General features: G+C 45.3%; 1 protein-coding gene across 1 annotated transcript; it reads right to left on the bottom strand.

Annotated features, from left to right (window-relative positions):
- Positions 1–52: 52 nt before the first annotated feature.
- LOC144935415 (fructose-1,6-bisphosphatase isozyme 2-like) lies at positions 53–22,291 on the bottom strand. The gene is made up of 7 exons (XM_078862020.1): positions 21,930–22,291; positions 17,551–17,713; positions 16,518–16,610; positions 11,988–12,134; positions 9,792–9,929; positions 5,245–5,364; positions 53–2,998 (listed from the first exon to the last, which is right to left on the bottom strand). Exons 1-7 carry the CDS (start codon positions 22,097–22,099, stop codon positions 2,804–2,806), a joined length of 1,026 nt encoding a protein of 341 aa, XP_078718146.1. The 5' UTR covers positions 22,100–22,291; the 3' UTR covers positions 53–2,803.

A 22,291-nucleotide genomic window follows, 5' to 3' on the forward strand; every position in this document is an offset into this window, starting at 1 on the left:
GTTTGTAGATCTTGTAATTGTATAGTTTTGTTTTAACAGTGAGTGGGGAAAGGGTGCCGATTTGAGGAAAGTGTTGGGATCGGAGCCAGTAATGTCTTATTCTTGGTTCTTTCGGTAAAGTCACGTAGAAGGGAAATAATAAAATAATAAATGTTTTTTATTCTCACGATGTTTCGATTGCAACACAAGCAACCATCATCAGGTGTGAAAACCACAGCAAGAACATTTTTGAAAAGTGGCGGTGGTTTTCACACCTGATGATTGCTTGTGTTGCAATCGAAACGTGAGAATTTTGTTTAATTTTGTATTAGTTTATTATTTCCCTTCTATGTGACTTTACCGAAATAACCAATATGAATCCCTGCAGTCACGAAGCTTTAAATTGAAATCCAGTAATGTCTGTTAACCTTTGCACCCCACTTGAATCCATGCACAGTTTCTCAGCACAGTGTTCGTACGCTTGGCACAGTACCCCTGTATTTGTGAGACTATAAACCTCGTGGTATGTGGGAGCATTGGTGGCGCTAGGAATTGGTTGTCCGTGTTTGTATGCATCACGGTGGAGCTGTGTGATGATAGTACAAACAACCCAGAGGACCACTTCAATCTTAAAACACATGCAATTGGAATAATTAATTTGGTGATGCTGCTTTGGCAGGGGTGCACATTGTATAACTCCACATTCGTTCATAAAAGTGGCCGAAAAATAAAATACTGTATATAATAGGTGAAGTTTCTGGCAATAGCCCTTCACAGCCACCAAGAGGCCAGACGGTGGATAATAGGGATTGGAGACTGCAATTTACACCATGAGGCCTGATGATTAAACCTTCAAAAATTTATTTCTGATTACTGGTTTTTAAATTGGCATAGGAATAGTTAGACTTGCAGCTATTGGGTAACAGACAAACCCTTACACAATAAAAACGTGTTTATAAATACACTTTTAAAATTACAATTATGTTGGTGACCATGTTCCAATTAAAATTAAACTGGTAATTTATTATTGAAAGACAATCTTAACTGGTCCAATGGTAAGAAGGACAGTCTCCAATCCTTACTGTCCACTCTGCCTCTGCTGTGAAGGGCCATTGCCCAATTATATATTTTTATTTTAAGACCAGTGGCGTTAATGAACGTGAGTACTAACTGAAGAATGATTTAAATCTAGAAGAATTTATGACGAGATAAAGATTAAAAACTAGTTAGATCAATTGTGCTATGCTTTAAGGTATACGTGATGCTTTAGATGAGGATCCTGATCCCAGAGGCAGATTAATAACCAGGGGGTGGGCCTAAAATGTTCAGCAGTTTAATCGGGCCTTAGATTAATACAAAAAAAACATTAAATGCATTTTCTCTGATAAAATATCAATCAAATAAAATGTTTCAGGGTCTGGAGGGGGGTGAGGGCATATGCCTGATCCACCACTGCCTGATCCTAGGTTTGTATTGGGGAAGCGACCCATAAACCAGGTTCTCAAGTGTACCGAGCTGTTGGGGTCAAGTCAGGTCTTCAATAACAGCACAGTGAAACTGGCTTTTTACTTCATGTGCCTTCATTCCAGCTCTGAATACACGGATTGCTTTTACTGCTACGAAACTACACATTTCTCCACAGCAGGGTGGATAATTGTAATCGGCCCTCGTGTGGTTAAGAGGTCACTTGGGAATACAGTATCAAGAGAAGTTATATGATATCTCCTCCTCTGCTAGCAGTGGGGTGATGCATTGCTGTATGAGAGTTTAAAAAAAATGGTCACGTGGGAGGTTAACGGAATTTGCTCACGTCAACGAGGAAAGAACCTTGCTGGCTCATTTCCTCTTCACTGGCCGATGGTGACTGAACAGTGCATGACTGGAGGGGGCGAAAACGTGTTTGGAGGAGGAGGTGGTGGTTTTGGGGGAATGTTGCACTGTGACACGTGCAGTCACGCGCGTTCGTGAGCGATGCACATGTTTGCTGGTGGGTGAGCAGCGTGTTGGGAGTTGTGTCCAAAATGACGTCGGCATTTTTGAGAAGTTGACGAGAACGAAGTGCGGCCAGAACGTTTGTCTTACTCCAGCTACGATTGTGTATGTTATAAAAATCCTTGGTTCGGCAGTTTTAATCGAATGCTTTTGATCATCGTGCTTCGTGACTTCACGTTAATAGGCATGTGACGATTCACTTCCTTTTCCAGCGATTCAATGGATTTTCACGATTTGGTGGGAAGGGGGGGTCACAGTTCAATTGAAGAATCCTTCATCTAATTATAATTATTTTTTTTATCTCGTTTGCATTATTTCTGTGGGTTTTTTTCGTGGCTTAAGCGTAGTTTTGTCCTCCATGACTCTAAATGTAACCTCACAGTGACGTAGCCTTGCGATAGTGCGTTTACCGCTTGTTTCAGAGGTCTAAAATTTCAGCTAAACTGGGTAATGCTGCAGGAGTATTAACAATAAAGCAATGCCTCCTTGACACTCGTCAACATTTCAGGCAATGCCACCTCTACACGTGAAGAAGGGCCATTGCCTGAAACGTTACCTATTAGCGCTTTTATTTCTCCCTTTGAAGGCGACGTTGTTGACGAGCGTGTTCAGTTTTTGTTTATTAATTGTGGTTGTGCACAAGTGGACGCTGAAGATCCCAATATTATTCAAAAGAGGAGGCCGTGCGCCGATGTCGCGGTCGAAAATTCGCCAAACATGAACAATCGCTGGCACCATTCTGCCCGTCCGTCGCACGCGTGCACGGAAGGTGCGATCGTAATGGGTCTGTGCATCGTCACGTGCCTAATCGTTTAACCGACGGTCCCGTCGCCTATTTCTTTGCCACGTGCTTCTTCACGATCTCCAGGTACTCGTTGACGTCGTCGGGTGACCCCACGGCGAAGGGCACGCGCTGGTGGATGGTCTCGGGCTGGACGTCCAGGATGCGCTGAGTGCCTGTGGTGGCGATGCCTCCCGCCTGCTCGATGACGAACGCCATCGGGTTGCACTCGTACAGGAGACGCAGCTACGCACACGGGGCAAGGCGGCGAAAGGGCGCAGGGGAGGGTGGTGACGGGTCAGAACGGCAGTGCCACTGTGACCATATTGGGGCATCTGTTAAAAAGAGCTTCATAGCTCATCGGATTCCTCCAGTATAAATAAAGATTCAGATTCTGATATTGGGGCATTTCTCAATGTCCACCACAATGGCGCGGCTGAGGGCCATGGTGACGAGATGTTAACTACCTCGCCTGGTATGCAGGAGGTCATGGATTCGATCCCGACCCTGAAGCCTGCTGTATATTTAGAGTCTGAATGTCTCTCCCTGTGGCCGTGTGTATTTTTCTCCGGATCCTCCAGTTTTCCCCTCCACATTTAGAAGCATGCATTTAGAGTTTTAGGCTGCTGGAAATTTCCACGTGATAAGCCACTTCGTTGAGCTATCATTCGTGGCCAGGTCGCTTCTGAAAAAGAGCTACATAGCTCAGTGGGCCTTACCTGGTAAAATGAAAATAAATCTTGACTTAAAGCTTTCGTGACTGCAGGAATTCATATTCTATGGGTTTTTCGGTAAAGTCATGTAGATAGGTTCAAAGAAAATAACAAAAACTACGACGTTTTGTTATATTTTTTGTTTATTTTAACCTATCTACGTGACTTAACCGAAAGACCCAAAGAATAAAAATGAAAATAGTTTAAAGGTAAAGAATATTTGCTGGCACGACAGTTCGATTTGGTTACATGCTGCGGAAGTCTTCTTAAGATAATCGCAGAGGTGGCTGTGTGGTTCTGGGGGGTCAGAGAGCTAAGGCTACTCCGTTGAGTTATGCTGGGATTTGAATCCGAGTTTCAGCCACCGCCTGCGACTAAACCAGGCTCTTAAGTGCAGCGAGTTGGTGGTCTCAGCCCGGTCACCAAACGACTGCACGCGCAACAACAAAAACCCGCATCGGATGAGATTTGTTTTCACTCAGTCTGGCTAAATTCCAGCTCTAAAGATTAAACAGCAGCGAATAGTTATCAGCGCCAGGGAGTGTGAGAAAGTACAACCCCGGGGGGTGTGGAGGTAGAATTCAACCCGAGGAAACCATTCTGCAGGCCGTTGTCGAGCACGTGGGGCGAAGCGCTGGTCCGGTGAGACTTCAGATTGGACACTTCGTCTCATCACATTTAGCAAATAGTTACACAAAAGATTGGAAAGATAAAAATGTATCATCGCGCGAAGTGGATGCGTGCGTACACGCTTATTAGAATTATTAATTTTCTTGGTGCAGTGCTTTGCCATGTATGGTACTGTGGAGTGGTAACTAGTCAAAAGTAATTCCACATATGTACTCGAAGTACACCTAGCCTGGCACAAATGACAAAGTGATATCACCACCACTAAGCAGCAAAGGGCAGCTGTTGCAAGTTTACACAGGTGAATACTTTTGGTCCGTTAAATCACCAACTTAATAACTTAAAGATATAGGCAACATAAAAAAAATAACAATAAAAATAATAGAAATAATAATAGAAGTAAAATTAGTGATTTATAATTTTATTTCTATTATTTTTATTGTTATTTATTTTTACCTACGTGACTTTACTGAAAAAACCTAAGAGTATGAATCCTTGCAGTCACGAAAGCTTCAAATCTAGAACATAAAAAAACAAATATGTATTGTAGACAAATACCTAAGCTGAGTCGTGTTTAAAGCTGCGAATGAAAAAAAAAGCATTTAAAGTTATGGTCAGGAGTATACACGGGATGCCTCCGAGTCGTCAATCTTGTACTTTTCAATTAGATGTCACTGCAGTGATGTCACGAGAGTGCTCCTGACAAATAATGTTCTCATAGTTTAATTATATATATATAAATATCTTCCTCTTTAATAAAACTTCAAACTCGCATTGTACAATAATAGGGTTGTTTCTCCTTTTTTTCTGGCAACAAAACTGAAACCTTCTTCCGAGGAATCATGTCTGCATTAACCACAATACTTGCGTACCCTATTATTATATTTTGGTACTGGCAAAGGAGGTCTAATGATCGCATTGTACAGCCCTGAAGAAAATATACAATCTCGCGCAAAGTTCATCACTTGGCGACTACCGTAACGTGCGTACGTGTAACGATTCATCGTGGTGAGGATTACTCAGGAATTTGTTTTCCATTATAGCTCCGCGTCCCACGTACAGCCCGCATCTCGTGACAGCAGATGAGTGTGTGTAATGCTTTGACTGCGCGCCAAGTCAACAGGCTCCCTTGTGTTGCCCTGTGCGTCGCACCTTTCCCTTGGGGCTCTTGGTGTTTGCCGGGTACATGAAGATGCCGCCGTACTTGATGGTCCGGTGAACGTCGGCCACCATGGACCCCACGTAGCGGGCGCCGTAGGGGGCACTGCCGTCCTGAGAGCGACAGCAGAGGCAGGGGGCTTCGTGAGGTGTGTCGCGTGGGTCCCGACACGATCCCTCCATCACGCGGTGGTTACTCTCCATATCCGTGGAGGAACTCGGGCAAAAAAAAGGCGTCTTGCCAGCGCTTTACGCGTGGGTGTCCTATAAAACTCGCGAGAGACATTTGGTGTCATAAATTGCGTCAACAAAGCAATGTACCCGAGTCAATACAACGTGAAACTTATAAAATAAGTTATATAACCATTAAACATAATTTAACAACGTCAGTGAATGACATGGTAAAAGCAGATGTAGTGGGTTGTGGAACTCCCTACCTGTGGAGATCAGGCTCCCCACTCACGCTCACATCTTTAGATCCCCACTCAAAAACCCATCGTTTAAAAACATGGTTTTGTTTTCTTCTATATCGTGTTGTTCCGTCTTTGGTTCTTATTCTGCCACCCGGCTCTCTCTCTTTAAAACAAATTCTCATTTTAACTCACACAGCGACTTGGGACTTTTTTTGTGAAAGGCGCCTTATAAGTGCAAATTATGATTAGGTGCACGGAAAGAGGGGGGGGGGGTTATTAAACATTTAAATGTACCTAAACTATTCGGTCATCGGATGTTGGCGTTGGTGTCATCGAATGTTGGCGTTGGTGTCAAGACCGCCAAAAGAATTCGATAGCGTAGCAGTGGGAAAACCATCTCCCCTACTGAGGGCCAAACAGGATATTCGAATGCCTTTGGCGACCACACAGCAGCTGACACCGAACTTTGATTGTGCTCGGACTGTGTCCGTCGACTGTGTGCTCGGAACTACCTGGATGACGAGACGCGACTGAGCACGCTGAGAGTTAGAAATGCTGTTTCCAGGTCAAAAAATATCACCCCCCCCCTCCTCCTCTCCTATTCGATCAGCGCGGCTAAGATGCTCGCAGTTACGGATAAATGATCGTCTGCAAGGCCGTTTCGAAGTGGTCGGCGTTGTGTGGCCTTAGGCCGAGTGGAATTAAGTCACAGGACGGATATGGCCCATGAGCCATCGATTCTTCACCACTGGTGTCGAGCGAGAAGATCGCCGAGTGAGATCCATGACGTGAATTTACAGAACCCGTCTTGTTGCTACATAGTCATGTATGTATGTTGAACTTATTTCGCTCCATATGTAGCCAACCATGTTAATCGGAGGTGCGGGGGGAAGGAGAACAAACTCAACACAAAAATATATTTTAAAGAAATTAGTTTTCAATATAGATTTGAAAGTGCAGAGCTTCAGTGGCTTCCTCATATCGGAAGGAAGAGCGTTCCAGACGGCCGCAGAAGCACATCTTAAAGCGCGCGATGCAGTGACCTTCTTTGTTCGATGACTCGCCAAAATCCCGAGTCCGCGTGATGGTTTATGCTCCTTGACGAGATCAGCAAGGTATCGTGGTTCATTTGTGGCAAGCACTTTGTGTGTAATGAGTGCGACCTTAAACTGTATTCGTTCAGCAACTGGAAGCCAATGCAGCTCAGCGAACACAGGACGGGCACGGTAGTAGTGTTTGATACACGACAGTCAAACCAATATTTGTATTTCTTGAAAATACAATTTACTCAATAACAAATGCAGAACCAAATTCGATCTGATGGGTTTTTTTTGTACAGCCTATGCGGACCGGGCCGAGCCCATTGACTCACTACACTGGAGAACCCATTGTCATCACAAGCAGCTGTCTTGGATTCAAACCAAGGATCCCAGCAGCGTTGCCAGCTCAGTCATCTGACCTCAGAGCCACACAGCCATCTCGTGACGAGACACGCTCCTGCAGACAGACGGCTTATGTAACTTGTGTGAGCAATCGTCGCACGTGATCTCTCTGAAGCTTCCACACAATCAGCAAACAGCAAAAAGCACTGGGCCGGGCAGTTTGTGCAGCCACTGCAGCCAGGGACGGACGCTGTCTCGTTTATTATTTAATCAGAGCTGCTGTGCACAAGACCAAGTCTAAAAAGCCAGCTGCAAACAACAAACAGGACTGTTGAAAAATACTAATACAATATTTATGTATCCAGGAAAGCCACACTGAGTCGTATGGCTCTTCTTTAATTAGGGTCCTGAAATGCGGTTTCATTTATTTATTTGTAGACGTTTTTAGGCAATTAAACGACGAGTGTTTATTATTCAGGTGGGAGGAAACCGCAGGGCTCGGGGGAAATACCACGCTCGCATGGGGGAAACCCTCTATCCCCGTACAGATGTAAACGGATGGAGATTAAGTCCACTTGCAGTCCTGCCTACTCCTGGCGAGCCAGGGTATGGCAACCTCCTCGGCGCCCACGGGAATGGAGATTCACGACCGTCCGTGCGGTCTACGAACACCGTCGCCTGCGCAGTGCTCGATTGGCAGGCGTGCAGCCACGAGGTCTAATAGATACATCGCGAATATGCGTGTGTTGAATTGAGCAAGCTTATGAGGAAAAAATTAACCCGTAAAAACAAAGTTTTTCACTATAAATCCTTTATATGCGTGGCATCGGTTTTATTTTATTATTCATTTCTGTTTTTCTTGAGTAAGAGTTTCATTTTTATCACATTGGTATTTTAAATTAAATATGAACATTTTTTTTTCCTAAAAAGTGGAAAATTTTGGAAAAAAAATTTTCACGAAAATAAATTGTCACGCACAACGAGTCTGTGTGCAAAATGTCAGCTCGATTGGATCACGGGAAGTGGGTTAAAAACGACCGAAAGATTTGCACGGTCGTAAGCGCGCAAGCAAGTGAACTTAATATAAAGGATTTAAAAAGAGACGCGATGGGAGGGAACTCTGCAGTCCCAGCAGTGTGAGGGAAGAGGCGGAGGAAGCGATGAGCGAAGTTTACTCGGTGATTCCAGTACCCCCTCAGTAGTAATGAGGAGGCAACATACGGCCGGTCACACCATTGGCCAGAAGAAAAAAATGTGAATTCTGCGTAATCTAACGTAGTAAGCTCTTGGTGCTAAAGGCCGTGCTCTTTTGTATTTGTTTGGTTGTTTGTAGTCGCAGTTGTGGGGAGATACCTGGCCGATATCAGCCAACAGTGGGTGGTGATGGGGGTCACAGGGTCAATGTGAATTATTCAAGCAAGTTGTGAAACCTCTCGCTGCAGTGAAGAGACCACACTTGTCAACAAGATTTCCTTAACTCCACTCCATGCAGACGTTCATCCGCAAGAGAATGATGACAGTTTGTTATTTCCCAATAGGCTGCACGTTGGGGGTAGCGGTGGTGGCGGTGGCGCAGATATTAGTGCTATGCACGATAAAACATCACCCGAGTTCAATTCCCGACAACTGCTGCGACATGAACCCAATAATCTGAGTTTGACTCCCAGGCAAAGCTGACGTGAGTGGAGGGTGATAGCGGAACTGGTCCTAGACTCCTGCCTTCGCCCTACCTTCACGAACCGAAACTGACCAGTGTGGTGAGGTACATAAGAATATGTATTACCCTTGCTGGCAATAAAACAGCGGTGTTAAGATGTTATAACACCAAACAGAATCCTTTTTCAAGGAATCCTGTCTGCATTAACCACACGTACTTGTGGTGAACATGCAAACAAACATGCTCTGATCAATTTTGATTTAAAGCTTTCGTGATTGCAGGGATTCATATTCTTGGTTCTTTCGGTAAAGTCACGTAGAAGGGAAATAATAAAATAATATAAATATAAAACAATAAAAATGATCACCAAGTTTCGACTGCAACACAAGCAATCATCATCATGTGTGAAATCCACAGCAAGAAAATCTACAGCAAGAAAATCCACAGCAAGAAAATTGCTCTGATAATATATGCATTGTCTTTGAAAGTGATTGGTCCACACCAGAGACAGCTTTCTTTTGAGCCCAGTTTCTTTTGAGCCTTAGTCGAGATTAGGTTTCATCCTGTCTGCATTAACCACAAACACGTGTGGTTAATGCAGACAGGATTCCTTGAAAACGAATTCTAGTTGGTGTTTTAACATCTTAACACAGCTGTTTTATGGCCAGCGAGGGTAAAACCTATTGTTATATTCTGATACTGGCAAGAACTGCGACATATTGTGGTGAGTTGTGGTCAAACAACCAACACGGCCTCGGGATGCCTTGCTCAAGCAGTGGATTAACGAAGGGCTGTAAGTTGTTGATTGTAATTTGGTGGTTGGTTATCCGATACAGGGGATGCATTTAAAAACTCTGTCCGAGTCCAGCACCCGGAAAATATTTCCGTACCCGGCACACCACATCGAGTATACTGTCCGTCTTTTGTCTGGCTGTGGTTACAAGTCACGCGCCTACTGCAGTCTGACAGTGACATTAAGCTCGGGTTGTTGATGCACAGTGCACGCATTAGAAGTGGCTGCTGTGATCAAACTTGTCCGGTGGGTGGGGTACGTTCCGAGTGAAACCGCAGGCGTGTTCCATAACTCACCTCTGGGAATTTCTTCTTTTGAATGTACTCGGTCAACGCTGGGTCAAAGTACTTGGCGTAGCCCTCGTTGAGGCTGAAGATTTTGCCTTTCTTCTTGATCTTCACGTTTCTCTCCACCAAAATGAATTCTCCGATGGCCTAAATGTGGTCATAGTGGAGAAAAGAATCGGGGAAACAACACTGGCTATTTTATTTTCATTGTTCAAAGATGGTTTAAAGACACATTTATATATTTACGCGATCTAATCCAAAAAAAAACTCCATTATGGATTAATTGAAATCGATAACATACGTCGGTTACTATGTGTGTATTCTACAGCCTTAAATTCCGCCTATGGCCTGCATTATTGTCGTGCTCTGCTGGGCATCAACAACCAATAGTGAGCCAGGTCCACACCGCCGATGAGCACAGTTGGTTACGTACGGCGCGAAAGAAGTTCAACATACATACCGCCCATAGACTCAGCACTGCATCTCCGATTAGCACGGTTGGCTACGTATGGTGGTGCGAAAGAAACGCAACATACGTACTCTTGCCAATGAGACTATACTGGTCTCTTTAGATCTAGCCTGGTTAAATAAAATGACATAAATTGCTACGATTTAAACAATTAATAAAAACGTACAGTATATATTTGTGTTCACGATGTACTTGTATCACGTGTAGGCCAACAACAACAACCCTTCCCTGAATAATGGCAACTGCCCAACAGGTCAAGGGGCAATGTATGTTTGTCTGTTATGAGTCAGCGTGACCTCCACACACACACACGAGTGTGTCATTTGTGGTGGTGCCCGTGGAAAATACGCAAAACCACTGCACATGCTTGGAGTGTTAATTATACAGGAGCATAGCTATCAACCCACACGGTTTACCCGTCGTCATGTACAGGGAAATTGAGTTTTCAGGTCCATACGGCGTACGGCCGTTTCAATACGGGCATCATTTTTGCTGTCTATTTGTTTGTGTTTCTCTCTTGCGATGGGACTTTGTAGGATGAACGTTGAGATGCATAAGGGGCACGGGGTGACCAATAAGGTTTGAATTGGTCTGTAGTAAGGTAGGGCACTGATAAGGGGTTGACAGGTATGCAAGAGATCAGTGAGCAAAGCTGATAGGTTCGCATGGGTGTTCCAGGCATTGTAACAACAGAGGACACAATACAATGTACAATACAAAGTATCGAGCATTTCAGGGCACCTTTACAAAAAATCCTAAAAAGCCATTTCCAAATCAATCGTACAGCTATTATAAATAATCCATGCCTCGAGTTTCCTAGCTGGCTGCTGACTGGGCTCCTCTCTACCCCAACGATAACTCTTGTTGTTGTTGTTGTAAGTGGCTGCCGCGGGACCTTGCCACAAACACTAGCTGGGTGAACTGGCTAAACGGGATTTTCCGTGTGACAAGTAAACATTAAGTTAAACCGAAACGTCGGAAGAAGATGTTCAGAAGACATTTAATAAAAATACAAGGTGGGACTAACGAATACAGGAGACTGACCACGGTTAATTAAAAATATCTCTAACTTTTCAGTTTGTGATTCTGTTAATGTAATTCTTTCACCAGAATATTCCCGAAATCCTCGTGAATATACTGTACAATTTAAACCCTCACGTGGCATTTCATCGTGCCGTTTTATGATGTATTACACAAAAAAGCAGATGATTTTCGTGCTTCCGAGAACAGGAGGAGTGTGAGAAGGGAATGGAAATGGTTGTTGCCGTGTTCTGACCCCGTGCCCCTACTGGACGTCTGTGAAAAAGAGCTTTATAGCTCATCGGATTCCTCCAGGTAGATATAAAAAAAAATTCTGACAGCTGTCTCTCATTTTTTTCTCTTGAAGAGCAACTATTGGTTCTCCACTCGTTGAGCAAAACAAAAATAATTTTAGCGAACTAAATTAATGCTCGACGATGAGACCAAGGCCTCGCTTGACCCGTTTCTCCCAATGGAACCACACCAGGAGGTCGGAAACCAAAAAAACAAGAAGACCCATTTTTTGTCGAATTCGATCAAAAAGCTCAATATTTCAAGAGCCGCAATGCAACGTGAATACCAGACGGTGGCCCTTGACAAAAAATAAAATAACATCACGAAGCAGCCCTTTAAAGAGTCGCATGCGGTTCCGGAGCCGCCGGTTGCCCACCCCGGGGCCAGACGGATCGAGCCATCCACGGCCCCCGACCACGCACCGGATCGAGCATGAAGAAGTTGAGTCCCTGGCCCGTGGTGAGGGCCACGAGGGTGGCGCTGCCGTACAGGGCGTACCCGGCCGCCACAATGTTGCGGCCGGGCTGCAGGGCGTCCTTCTCAGAGACGGCGACGCCCTCCTCCGACACCTGCACACGAAGGCACCAACAAAGATCCCCCGTATAGCCGTTAACAGACTGTTGGGGCAAATGCTGTCTTGCGAGTAGCAGCACCTATGGAGGCTGGCACGGAAACACGAGGGTGGGTGGACAGCAACCACGCTCGGCCGCCTTTGTCTCCCCAGTGGCAATGTATACTACACACCGCACGAGGTGCTCATTTGAGGCTGAGCCGACTTAGGGGAGGCCCAGGACCAGTACAGATAATCGGGTCGCCGCTCCCAAAAATGGGCACGAACACAACAGCAGCAGTGGCGGTGGTGGAAGCAACATCAGTAGCAGCAGCAGCTGTGAATTAAGGGCTCTCATCGGGGTTATAAGGGAGTGTTTGTGTACAGGTCATTTCATACCAAATCAATAAAGAATATCCTTCAGCAAACCCCTATGACATTTCGTGCAACAGCTTTGTCGTTGGCAAAGAAAGATACCACACACATTGCAGATCAATCCGACATTCCATTCCCGAGATATAGATAATTGAAGTTGGACCCAACAAGGACATTTGACGACCTAGCAGGTACTGGGTTGAAACTCCCTCATTGTGTCGGGGTATAAAAGTGAGGTTGGCGAGTCGAGTGACTTTCTTGGATGAGGACATAGGCAGGTTTAGGAACGATTCCATGTACGTATTTATGGAGGGTTCTGTATCAGTTTACTGCGTTTGACACTTGGGGCGATATGTTATCCGCAACGCCTGGTATGCAGGAGGGCGCGGGTTCAACCCTGACGCCTGCTGCTGTATATTTGGAGTTTTACTGGTAGGAACCCACTGGTTCCACCAGCCCACAGGGGATTATTGTGTCCGTCCGTCGTGCAGGAAGGGCTGGATGGGGAGGGAGGGGCTGGGTGGGGAGGGGAGGGTGGGGAGGGGCTGGGTGGGGAGGGTGGGGCTGGGTGGGGAGGGTGGGAAGGGGCTGGGTGGGGAGGGTGGGGTTGGGTGGGGCTGGGTGGGGAGGGGCTGGTCACCCCGTGGTGCCCTTATAAAACTCAACGTTTAACCAACTCACGCCGGCTTGTGCCCGCCCTCACAGTCGGGAATATTTGCGGAATACACCACGCCGCCGTTGACCCTGGCCATTGACCGAGCAACCCAACGTTCCTACCAGCTCCCTCCGCAAGGAATGTGCTCGTGTCTCTCTCCCCGTAGTCGCGTGGATTTTTCTCCGGGTCCTTCACTTTTTCCCTCCACATTTAGAATCATACGTTGATAGTATTTGGCTGCGATAAATGTCCACGTGATGAGCCACTTTGCTGAACTATTAGTCGTGGCCAAGTCGCTTCTGAAAAAGAGCTATGTAGTTGTGGTAAAATTAAATCAAAAGTTAAAATAGCATTGGACGCTTGCAAAGTTGTCGAATGAAAATGTTGATGGCTTTGGGTCTATATAGAATTTTTGGGGGTTATTTGTCGACTTTCCGCACTAAGGAGTTGGTAACACTGCTCCACTAGATGACAATTTTCCACGTCTGCTACGTGTGAACAACGATGGGCTTGGGTCTACAAAGCAGGCATCTTGCCAAACGTTGGCACACCATTCATTGGCTTGCGTTTCAACGCGCCCCAGATTGTTGTGTAACGCGTCCATTGGCTGCTTTGAAAGAGAAAATAAAAACCCCCCACGACATTTAAAGTGGCTTCTCTTGCAACATTAACAATTGTGAAATTGTGGCATTGATATTTTTTATCTAAATCTTTACTAGATGCGCGTGTGACTAACCACTGTCCTCTAGTGGCCCTCTGCAGGCCTGCATGCAACGTTCAGCACACTAAACGTGAACAAAAATGGATATTTAATAATATAATTGAGAGATATCTCCCAGGCCATGTTGACCATGGGGTTGTTTGACCTGGTCAGTGCGGCTTTAGAGAAGGGGGTGACCCAGTATCAGCACGCACATCACTCGCCACTGATGTTACGATGATAATACATTCAATTGTCACGCGCTGCGCATTTTTCGCTCGCTCACGAAGAGAGGAAACGACTCACAGGCGCGAGGAAACCACAGACAAGCGGGGAAGGCAGTGAGATGACACAATCAACATTTACACAGGCTCTGCTGTCCTTAGTATATTAAGATATTTTCAGCCCACCCGGAGGAAACCCACGCGTAAGAGGAGGAAACGCTATCTCGTGTAGATGGAACGGATGGTGATCAGTCCACATTTTCCTGGACTGCAAAACCAGGATATGGCACCTCTACACCCATGGGGGGGTTCACAAAATTTGTGCGACTCCACCAACCCTCGTTGCCTTAATTAATTAAAGCCCTCAACCGTCAGGCGATTGGCTTTGGGTTCTTGGCCAGGGATCGAACTTTGGGTATTGGTTTCACGGCGCAGCGCATTGCCCATTACGCAACAGAACCACCCCAATATGCACTGTACGGGAAAAGTGATGAATAGCTAGTCAAAGCAGAAAGGTCCTCTTGAAACTTTAACTTCACTGGGATTCATCACTGATCCAGGGATGCCATCTGCTGGACGCAGCCGTGCTAAACTGCCTTTAGAATAAAACGTTCTTTATGACGCAGTTCCTGCTTTTTGACAGTGGTGTACAAACACAAATAACATCTCCGGCCTCTGATCTGTGTGCTGTGAAGAAAGCCCATTGCCTAAAACGTCGCTTCTTTTATATGTATATTTATTTTTCGAAGGCAATGTTATTGACGAATGCGTCGAGTTTTTTTGTGTTTTTTAAATTGCCGTTGCGTGCTGTGCGACACACTAACAGTGCCTGTTCAAGTCCACGACAAAGGCCCTCTCCGTCTGTCCCCGACGAGTTACACGAATTACGTTTAATTTTTGTACAAAAAAGAAGGTAACTTTAACGGAACAATTACAGGAATTGGAATAGAAATCGTAATGAGTAAAACGGTGGATACTATTTTTGTCGCAGTGTTCATGACAAATATCGCATCGTATTGAGCTCATCAATGAATAATAATAATCCCATCGTTCGCTGGTTTCTTCTCTGTCGGAATGCAGCCCTTAATTAGACAACTGTGACTGACTTACAGACGGGGAAATAGAGTTTCTTGCTGTTATAATCACGCTTATTTACTCAGAATAGCCGCTTTGAGTCTTGCATTTTCAAGTTTTCGCAGTAGGGGGCGATTGCTGTGTCCAGGACAGTAACTGCTCGTTTTTCTTATTCTGTCCAATTGCTGATGATGCAGATGCAAAGCAGCAGCTACAATTTCACATTCACATGGTTATCAAGCCAGATAACCGTGTTAGGAGCAACGGAGTGTATCGCTGCGATGTCTCCTTCGTATTTGTGGCTCAGGCATTGCGTCATTGTACGTTGCATGGTCTGTTGGGGATGACCACAGTCGCACACTGGATAATTTATAATTTTCCATTTGCACATCAAGCATACGCATCAGCCACGGTGTGTGCAGTGGATGGGTTTAGGGTGGACTATGAGCTTTGTGGAAGATCAAACCCAGAGATCTTCTGTGTTGGATCTGTCACAGGGTGTTTGTTTTTTAGTTCTTTTGACGCGGTCGATGCATTCCTGAAAAGTGCCGGGTTGAAGCGAAAACCGCGTTAAGTGAGGAATTACTCTTACTGAATCTCATGTACGCTATAAAATCAGCCTGCAGTCATCCTATATGGGGATAAAGAACTGAGATGGGGGTACGCCGCTGCGTTCTGTATCATTCCGCATCCTGTATCAAACCCGCTCAGCCACACAGCTCGAAAAAGTTCATCGTCAACCGCTCAGAAACTGCGTTGTAACGGTGCACGTTATAAGGGTGCACGTCTTCCACGTTGTGCGAACAGTGTTCTTGAATGGAATAACCGCATTATAGCGAAAACGCGTTGTGTGAACGCACGTTATAGGGAGGACGACTCACTGCACTGTATAATCCCAATTCATTAATTTGCGAGTTTTTCAAATTTGGTAACTAAGCCCAAAATTGTGTCTACTCTTGCGAATGACCTCACGGGATCTTTAAGAGCCGTTGCGAAGCAGATGGCATGGAGTATTCTACGGTTAATGCACCCGCAGCGATAACCAGGGCGGCCGCTGGATTCGAACCATGAGGCCGCTGCAACAAGTTGCGAACGTGCCACGGCCGGGCCATGTCACCGCCCTTTGCTGTGTAGTGGAAATAAAAGAAAAACTACAACTGGGTGGCATCATGAATCCAGTAGTGATACGATGACCTCTTGGTTTCACAAACTCAAAAAAATAAACTTCCCTTTGTTGATCACTCACTAAAGTCTTGCAAATAAGACAGTCATATACAGTGGTAACCGCAGAAAATTAGGAGCAGCAATTCGAAAATTATTGGGAGGGGGGGGGGTTTCTCAACACTGTAGCACTTGAGTTGCGAGTGATCACACCTTCTTGTAGATGGCGAAAATGGTCCCGATGGACTCAAGGCAGTCGATGTTGGAGGAGCCATCAAGGGGGTCAAAGCAGACGACGTATTTGCCCTAGAGTTCACAGCAGACAGAGCCACCTGGAATTAGGCCCCATCAATACCAGTTCACAAAACGGGACTTTAATGTGCAAAACGGCAAAACTGTGTCAGGATTTCCCAAAACCCGCACCTGTCAACCCACCACAGTTGGTTTATACCTTTACAATTTTTACAAATGCATCTTTGGAAAAAAACATCAATGTAGTTTCACACCACACATGCCTGATGATTGCTAAACAACAGTCCATCATCATACAGTCAGCACTGATTCAAATTAAAGCGCTGATCTCTCTGTCCCGAATAGCCCTAACCTGGCGAACCGAGTTCCATTCCATGCTCACGACCAATATGCATCAGTGGCGAATCTTTGCACCTTTCCTGGGCCTCCCTAAGATCTGCTCAGCCTTAAATAATCATCTGTTGCTGTGTGTAAAGATCCCCACTGTGGAGACAAAGGTGGCCCGGCGTAGTGTTGGCCACCCACCCTGGCATGTACCTTGCCCACCTTAATATCTGCTCGCTCTCAGCATTTGCCCCAATCGTCTGTTAAGGCTACAGTATATGGGGGAACGTTGTCTGTGTAACATGACATGGAGCCAGGTCTGCTTAAAATAGAGATCTGTGTCCCACATGACCTAAAGAGCCAGTTTAAATTAAGACGAAACCATACGTGTGTTCCTAGCCCCATGCGAGAGCAGTCTTAATTTGAATCCATGCTCACTGCGTGACATTTACAATTGTGTATAAATCATCAGGCTTGTGTTGCGTGCCACGATCCAAGAATCTGTTAATCCACTGGTTTTAACACAACGTTTGGAACCAAAAGTGGCAAGACGACGAATTTCTGGTGGCAGTGCCAATTATGGTGCCGCGCGTGTCTGTGGCTGGGCTATCGAGGGCTTCTGTGTGGACGTGGGGGGCCTCGTTGTTGTACCGTCTCCCCCACCCCTTACCTGCTTCTCGGGCTCCACGATGATGGCCTTCTCGTTCTCCTCGGAGACCAGCACGCACGTGGAGAAGGAGGCCTTGAGCATGTTGATGACCAGGTCGTTGGACAAAACGTCGAGTTTCTTCACCTCGTCACCGGTGACGTTGATGTTGCCTGCGATGCCGTACCTGAAGGGTGGAGGCGGTCATCGCCTGGTCAAGCGTGACTCATATCGGATCGTCACTGACCGTTACGTTCAGTTATAGATACAGCTGCCCAACCCGAGCTGTTCACACTTTGATGCTTACATTGCCTTTGTAGTGTTCGCTTTTTGGTGTTATCTGGTCTAACACTGGTGAGACAATGCCATGAAGAAGGTTATAGTAGTAGGTTTTTTTACCCTTTCAACTGGTACAAAAACTGACACCTTTATACAAGGCATCATGTTTGCAATAACCACAACACAAGCAGTCAAAATGCAAACAAAAACAACGATGATAATGATATGCACTGTCCTTGAAGTTGATTGATCCACACCCGAGACAGCTTTTCTTAGAGCCTAGTTTCCATTGGTGTTGGACCAGATGACGCCAAAAGGCGTACAACTCAAAAACAGCGCACTATCAGAGTATTGAGAGCTCGGGGTAAGCATTTACACTATGAGATCTCCTTTACCAGTTGAAAGGGTAAAAACCTACTACTATATTTTGCCACTGGTAAAGAAGGTCTCATAGTATGAAGAAGGCTGTCTGTGGTGTTGGCCAATCTGTTTCAAAGGCAATGCTAACATTATCAGAGCACGTTTGTTTTTGCATGCTTTTCCACAGGTACGTGTGGTTAATGCAAACTTGATGCCTTGCAATAGGCATCTATTTTGTGTTTGAACATTTTAACACCTGATTTGAAGCTTTCCTGACTGCAGGAATCCATAGTCTTTGGTTCGTTTATTTTATACCTACGTGACTTTACCGAAAGAACCAAAGAGTATTTTAACACTTCCTGTTAAAATTATTTCTTTGCTTAATTTGGCTACAGTCCATTCCTGAGAATTAAATATACCAACTTGACTGCCGTGACATGAACATTTCTGTACAGTGGGGTCCAGAGAGAACGTGTTCGGGCAAGACAATTACTTGACGGGGTCTTGGAAGTAGCTCTGATGTCCCTAACACGAGGTGATGTACTAAGTTTAGAGAGTTCCGAAGAATCACTTTGCCTCATTACATGATGCCAAAAGCACAGCAGGAAAAAAAAACGAAACAATATTTTTTAAAATAACTTTTTTGCACGTTATTTGAAACATAGCTGGCCCCAAATAATTTATGTTTATCACCACAGGTCTCCCAGAGAAGTCGAAAGCTAATGTTGTTATGTTTCAACTCACGTGACCTATGTTTTCACAAAATCTCAGGCCACATGCCTTCCCATGAGCCAAATGTTAGCATTAATGCATCAACATGTCAGCATTGTTGTTATCTAATTGCAACCACAGACTCCGTGAGATTCTGAGGGCTCGATTTTGAGGCTCCCTGATAGAGCACAACATGAAGTTTACTTCGTTTGATTTGCTAAATCAAAGCTTTGATATGGCTCGGTGGGTTCGTTGGACTTGATCCACATCAAAGTTGAGAGTTATCACTGCTGAGATCCCGGGTTCAAATCTTGACATCTACCTTCTGAGTTGGTGTTCTCAGCCTGGTCATTACGAAATGCAAAAAAAAAACATTCCTAAATTTGGTTTTACATTTTTAATAAATTCCAGCTATGAACATTAATAAACATGTTTTGATTGTCACACTAATTATATATTTTTTCAAGGCATATAACAGATGTGTGGATGAAGAAAGGTAAAAGTATTTACGTGATTCCATCTTCCTGGGCATTACAGCAATTGCTGATCACAAGGTGGTCCACTGTTTACGGTGAGAGTTGCATATTATTTATTTATCTCACGATGAAATGCGGATTGCACGTGTGTGGAACAATGCACACGGAACTACACATAATATAACTTTGGATAAAAAAAGGCAATAAACAGCAAAGCAAAGCTTTATGTACAATGCATCGCATGTGTTTATTTGGCTGTTATATTTGTCACAGCCGGAGGACACGAGACACGCCTCTCGACCCCGGATATTCTGGGAGCATCGTGACCGGAATGTCTGGCTGGCACAGACAGCTGTCTGTTCGGTGTCTCACCGTTCGTAGTTGGTGGCGTCGTTATCGTGCGTTCAGGCGGTGCTATTTGCACTGGTGGCCCCCAACTGGAGGGGCCCATGTCAGTAATATGTAGGTTGAACTTCTTCAGCACCATACTTAGCCAACCGTGCTAGTTGGGGGCCCCAATTCATCCTTTGCACCAGAGCCCATGCCAACGACGTTTCGCCACTACATCAAGTAGCTTGGCAGTGCCATCAGCAAATGCTGTGGCTAGTGGTTAAGCATGAGTCGCCTTTCTCTAAAACGCACGCAAACTTAGCCTTGTAGTCTTTACGCAAGCTCACAATGAGCCGGTCAGTGTCTTTATTATTATCAAAACATGTTCGTGTCTCCCTGCCGAATTAGCAGTGAGATGGCATTCATCTCAGTCCGTATTGTAATTGTATTCCAGTACTAATTATATTTGAGCAACTTGATATGCATTTCCGACGCTATTTCTTCCCAAATCAAACGTTTCTTTTTTATTTCATTTTACCAGGCAATGCCCACAGAGCAATGTAGCTCTTTTTCAGAAGCGACCTGGCCACAAATGATAGCTCAACGAAGTGGCTAATCACGTGGACATTTATAGCGGCCAAGTACTCTGAACGCATGTTGATTCTAAATGTGGAGGGAAACACCAGAGGACCCGGAGAAAAATCCACGCGACCACTGGGAGAGACACGCAAACTCCGAATATACAACAGGCGTCAGGGTCGGGATCGAACCCACGACCTCCTGCATATCTGGTGAGGTAGGCGCGTTTAGCAAAACATCAGGGACGTTCTTTGTTGAAGGTTAAGGAGATTCAATGACAGGGGACAAAAAAAGGTTCAAGGTTGCTTATTTTAAAACAGGGATTCCCAAACTGTAGTCCTCATGACCCACCACCGAGCCCCTTTCCACACTTACCAATCTTTTCCATTTGAATACAAATGAAGTCGTACACACTGCACGCTCCTTATTATTGCAAATACAGTTCCTCCCGATGCAAAAAGGGCTGGTTCAAATTAAAATAACTACACAGCACATTATGTGGAGCAAACATACGTAAGTACACATACACACACACAAGAGTTCTATCTTCATCTTGATTTGAAGCTTTCGTGACTGCAGGAATCCATACTCTTTGGTTCTTTCGGTAAAGTCACGTAGGTAGAAAAAGAATAATAGATCACGACGTTTCGATCGCCACACAAGCAACCATCTTACCTCTCTCAGTGCTACGTCGCGTTAGACGTGTTTAGCAATCATCAGGCATGTGTAGCATGCCACTATTTTGCATCGAAATGCATACCGGTGAAATTTGGAAATGAGCACATTGGTGGGTAACAAAGATTTAGATTTGGGAAACCCTGGTTTGAACAAAGGCTACTGGGAAACAACAGAAATGTTTATCTGACAACACTTTCTGCACTAACTTGCCCAGTAAACACGCAACTTTAGGTCAACGTTGGCATGTGGTTGGAACCGTTGGACCAACGTTGGACCCAACGTTCCATGTTTATTGCGTTAACCTGTGCAAAGTCACCACAGCAGCAATGCATCGACATTATGTAAGAACAACTGCATATGGTACTATTTGGTTTGCGAATAAATACATTTTGCTTTCGTGTGACTGTAAGATTTCTTTAATAATATAGTAAGAATTACACGATGAAGATTATTTTTGCGATGTGAGTTTAATGAACATCAATGAGTATAATAGCAGAAAAGTTAAAAGTGTTTTGCACCAACTATGGCATTGGTGAAGCTAATTTCCATCAGCATTCCTGAGCCAGCGATGGGAATTCCACATTCCAATGACGAGGGATAGTCAGAAGGACAGCATCTGTTAATTTCAAAATAAGTGGTACTCATTATTACACGAGAGGGATTTTATGGAATAAGCCTCTTGATAAATAATGTCACTTTAGCCATAAAAGCCCGAATCTCGGATTTATTTTTCAAGAGGAACTGTATTGCAATGCCCAGCCACCTCCATGAATTCGGTGTTTGCAGAAACGACTGGACATCTGTGAACCTACTGGACATCTGTGAAAGAGAGCTACAAAACTCATCGGATCCCTCCAATCTAAATAAGGATTCTGATTCCGAACTATTTTGCAGACTCGGAGCAAGGTTGACTCTTCGAGAGTAACATTTACGCAGTGCGTAAGAATGAGCGCGGCGCATGGTGTGAACGAAGCGTGTCGCGGAACTCACAGGTGAGCGAGGCCGGCTTTGCGCACGGCCGAGGTGATGGCCTTGATGGAGGTGAGCAGAGCGGTGAGCAGCTGGTTGAGCTCCCCGGTCCCCTTCGCCTTGCGGCCCTCCTCCAGCACAAACCGGGTGAGCGTCTCCACATTGGTGTCGAACGCGGTCTGGTCCGACATCTTGAACGCGTCTATTTGCACGTGCCGTACTAAAGAGCGCGCAGATTTGGCTTCCTTCTTACGCGATGAAGAACGGCGAAGATGCCCGGGGCCCTGTGCAGTGCGGCGGACCCACTCGGTGGACCCACTCGGCGGACTGCTGCAGCACTGCGCCGGTTTCGTGTGTCCAGCTAACTTTGGGTTCCCCCTGCC

The sequence above is a fragment of the Lampetra fluviatilis genome, chromosome 13, assembly GCF_964198595.1.
Source record: "Lampetra fluviatilis chromosome 13, kcLamFluv1.1, whole genome shotgun sequence".
Classification (NCBI taxonomy): domain Eukaryota; kingdom Metazoa; phylum Chordata; class Hyperoartia; order Petromyzontiformes; family Petromyzontidae; genus Lampetra; species Lampetra fluviatilis.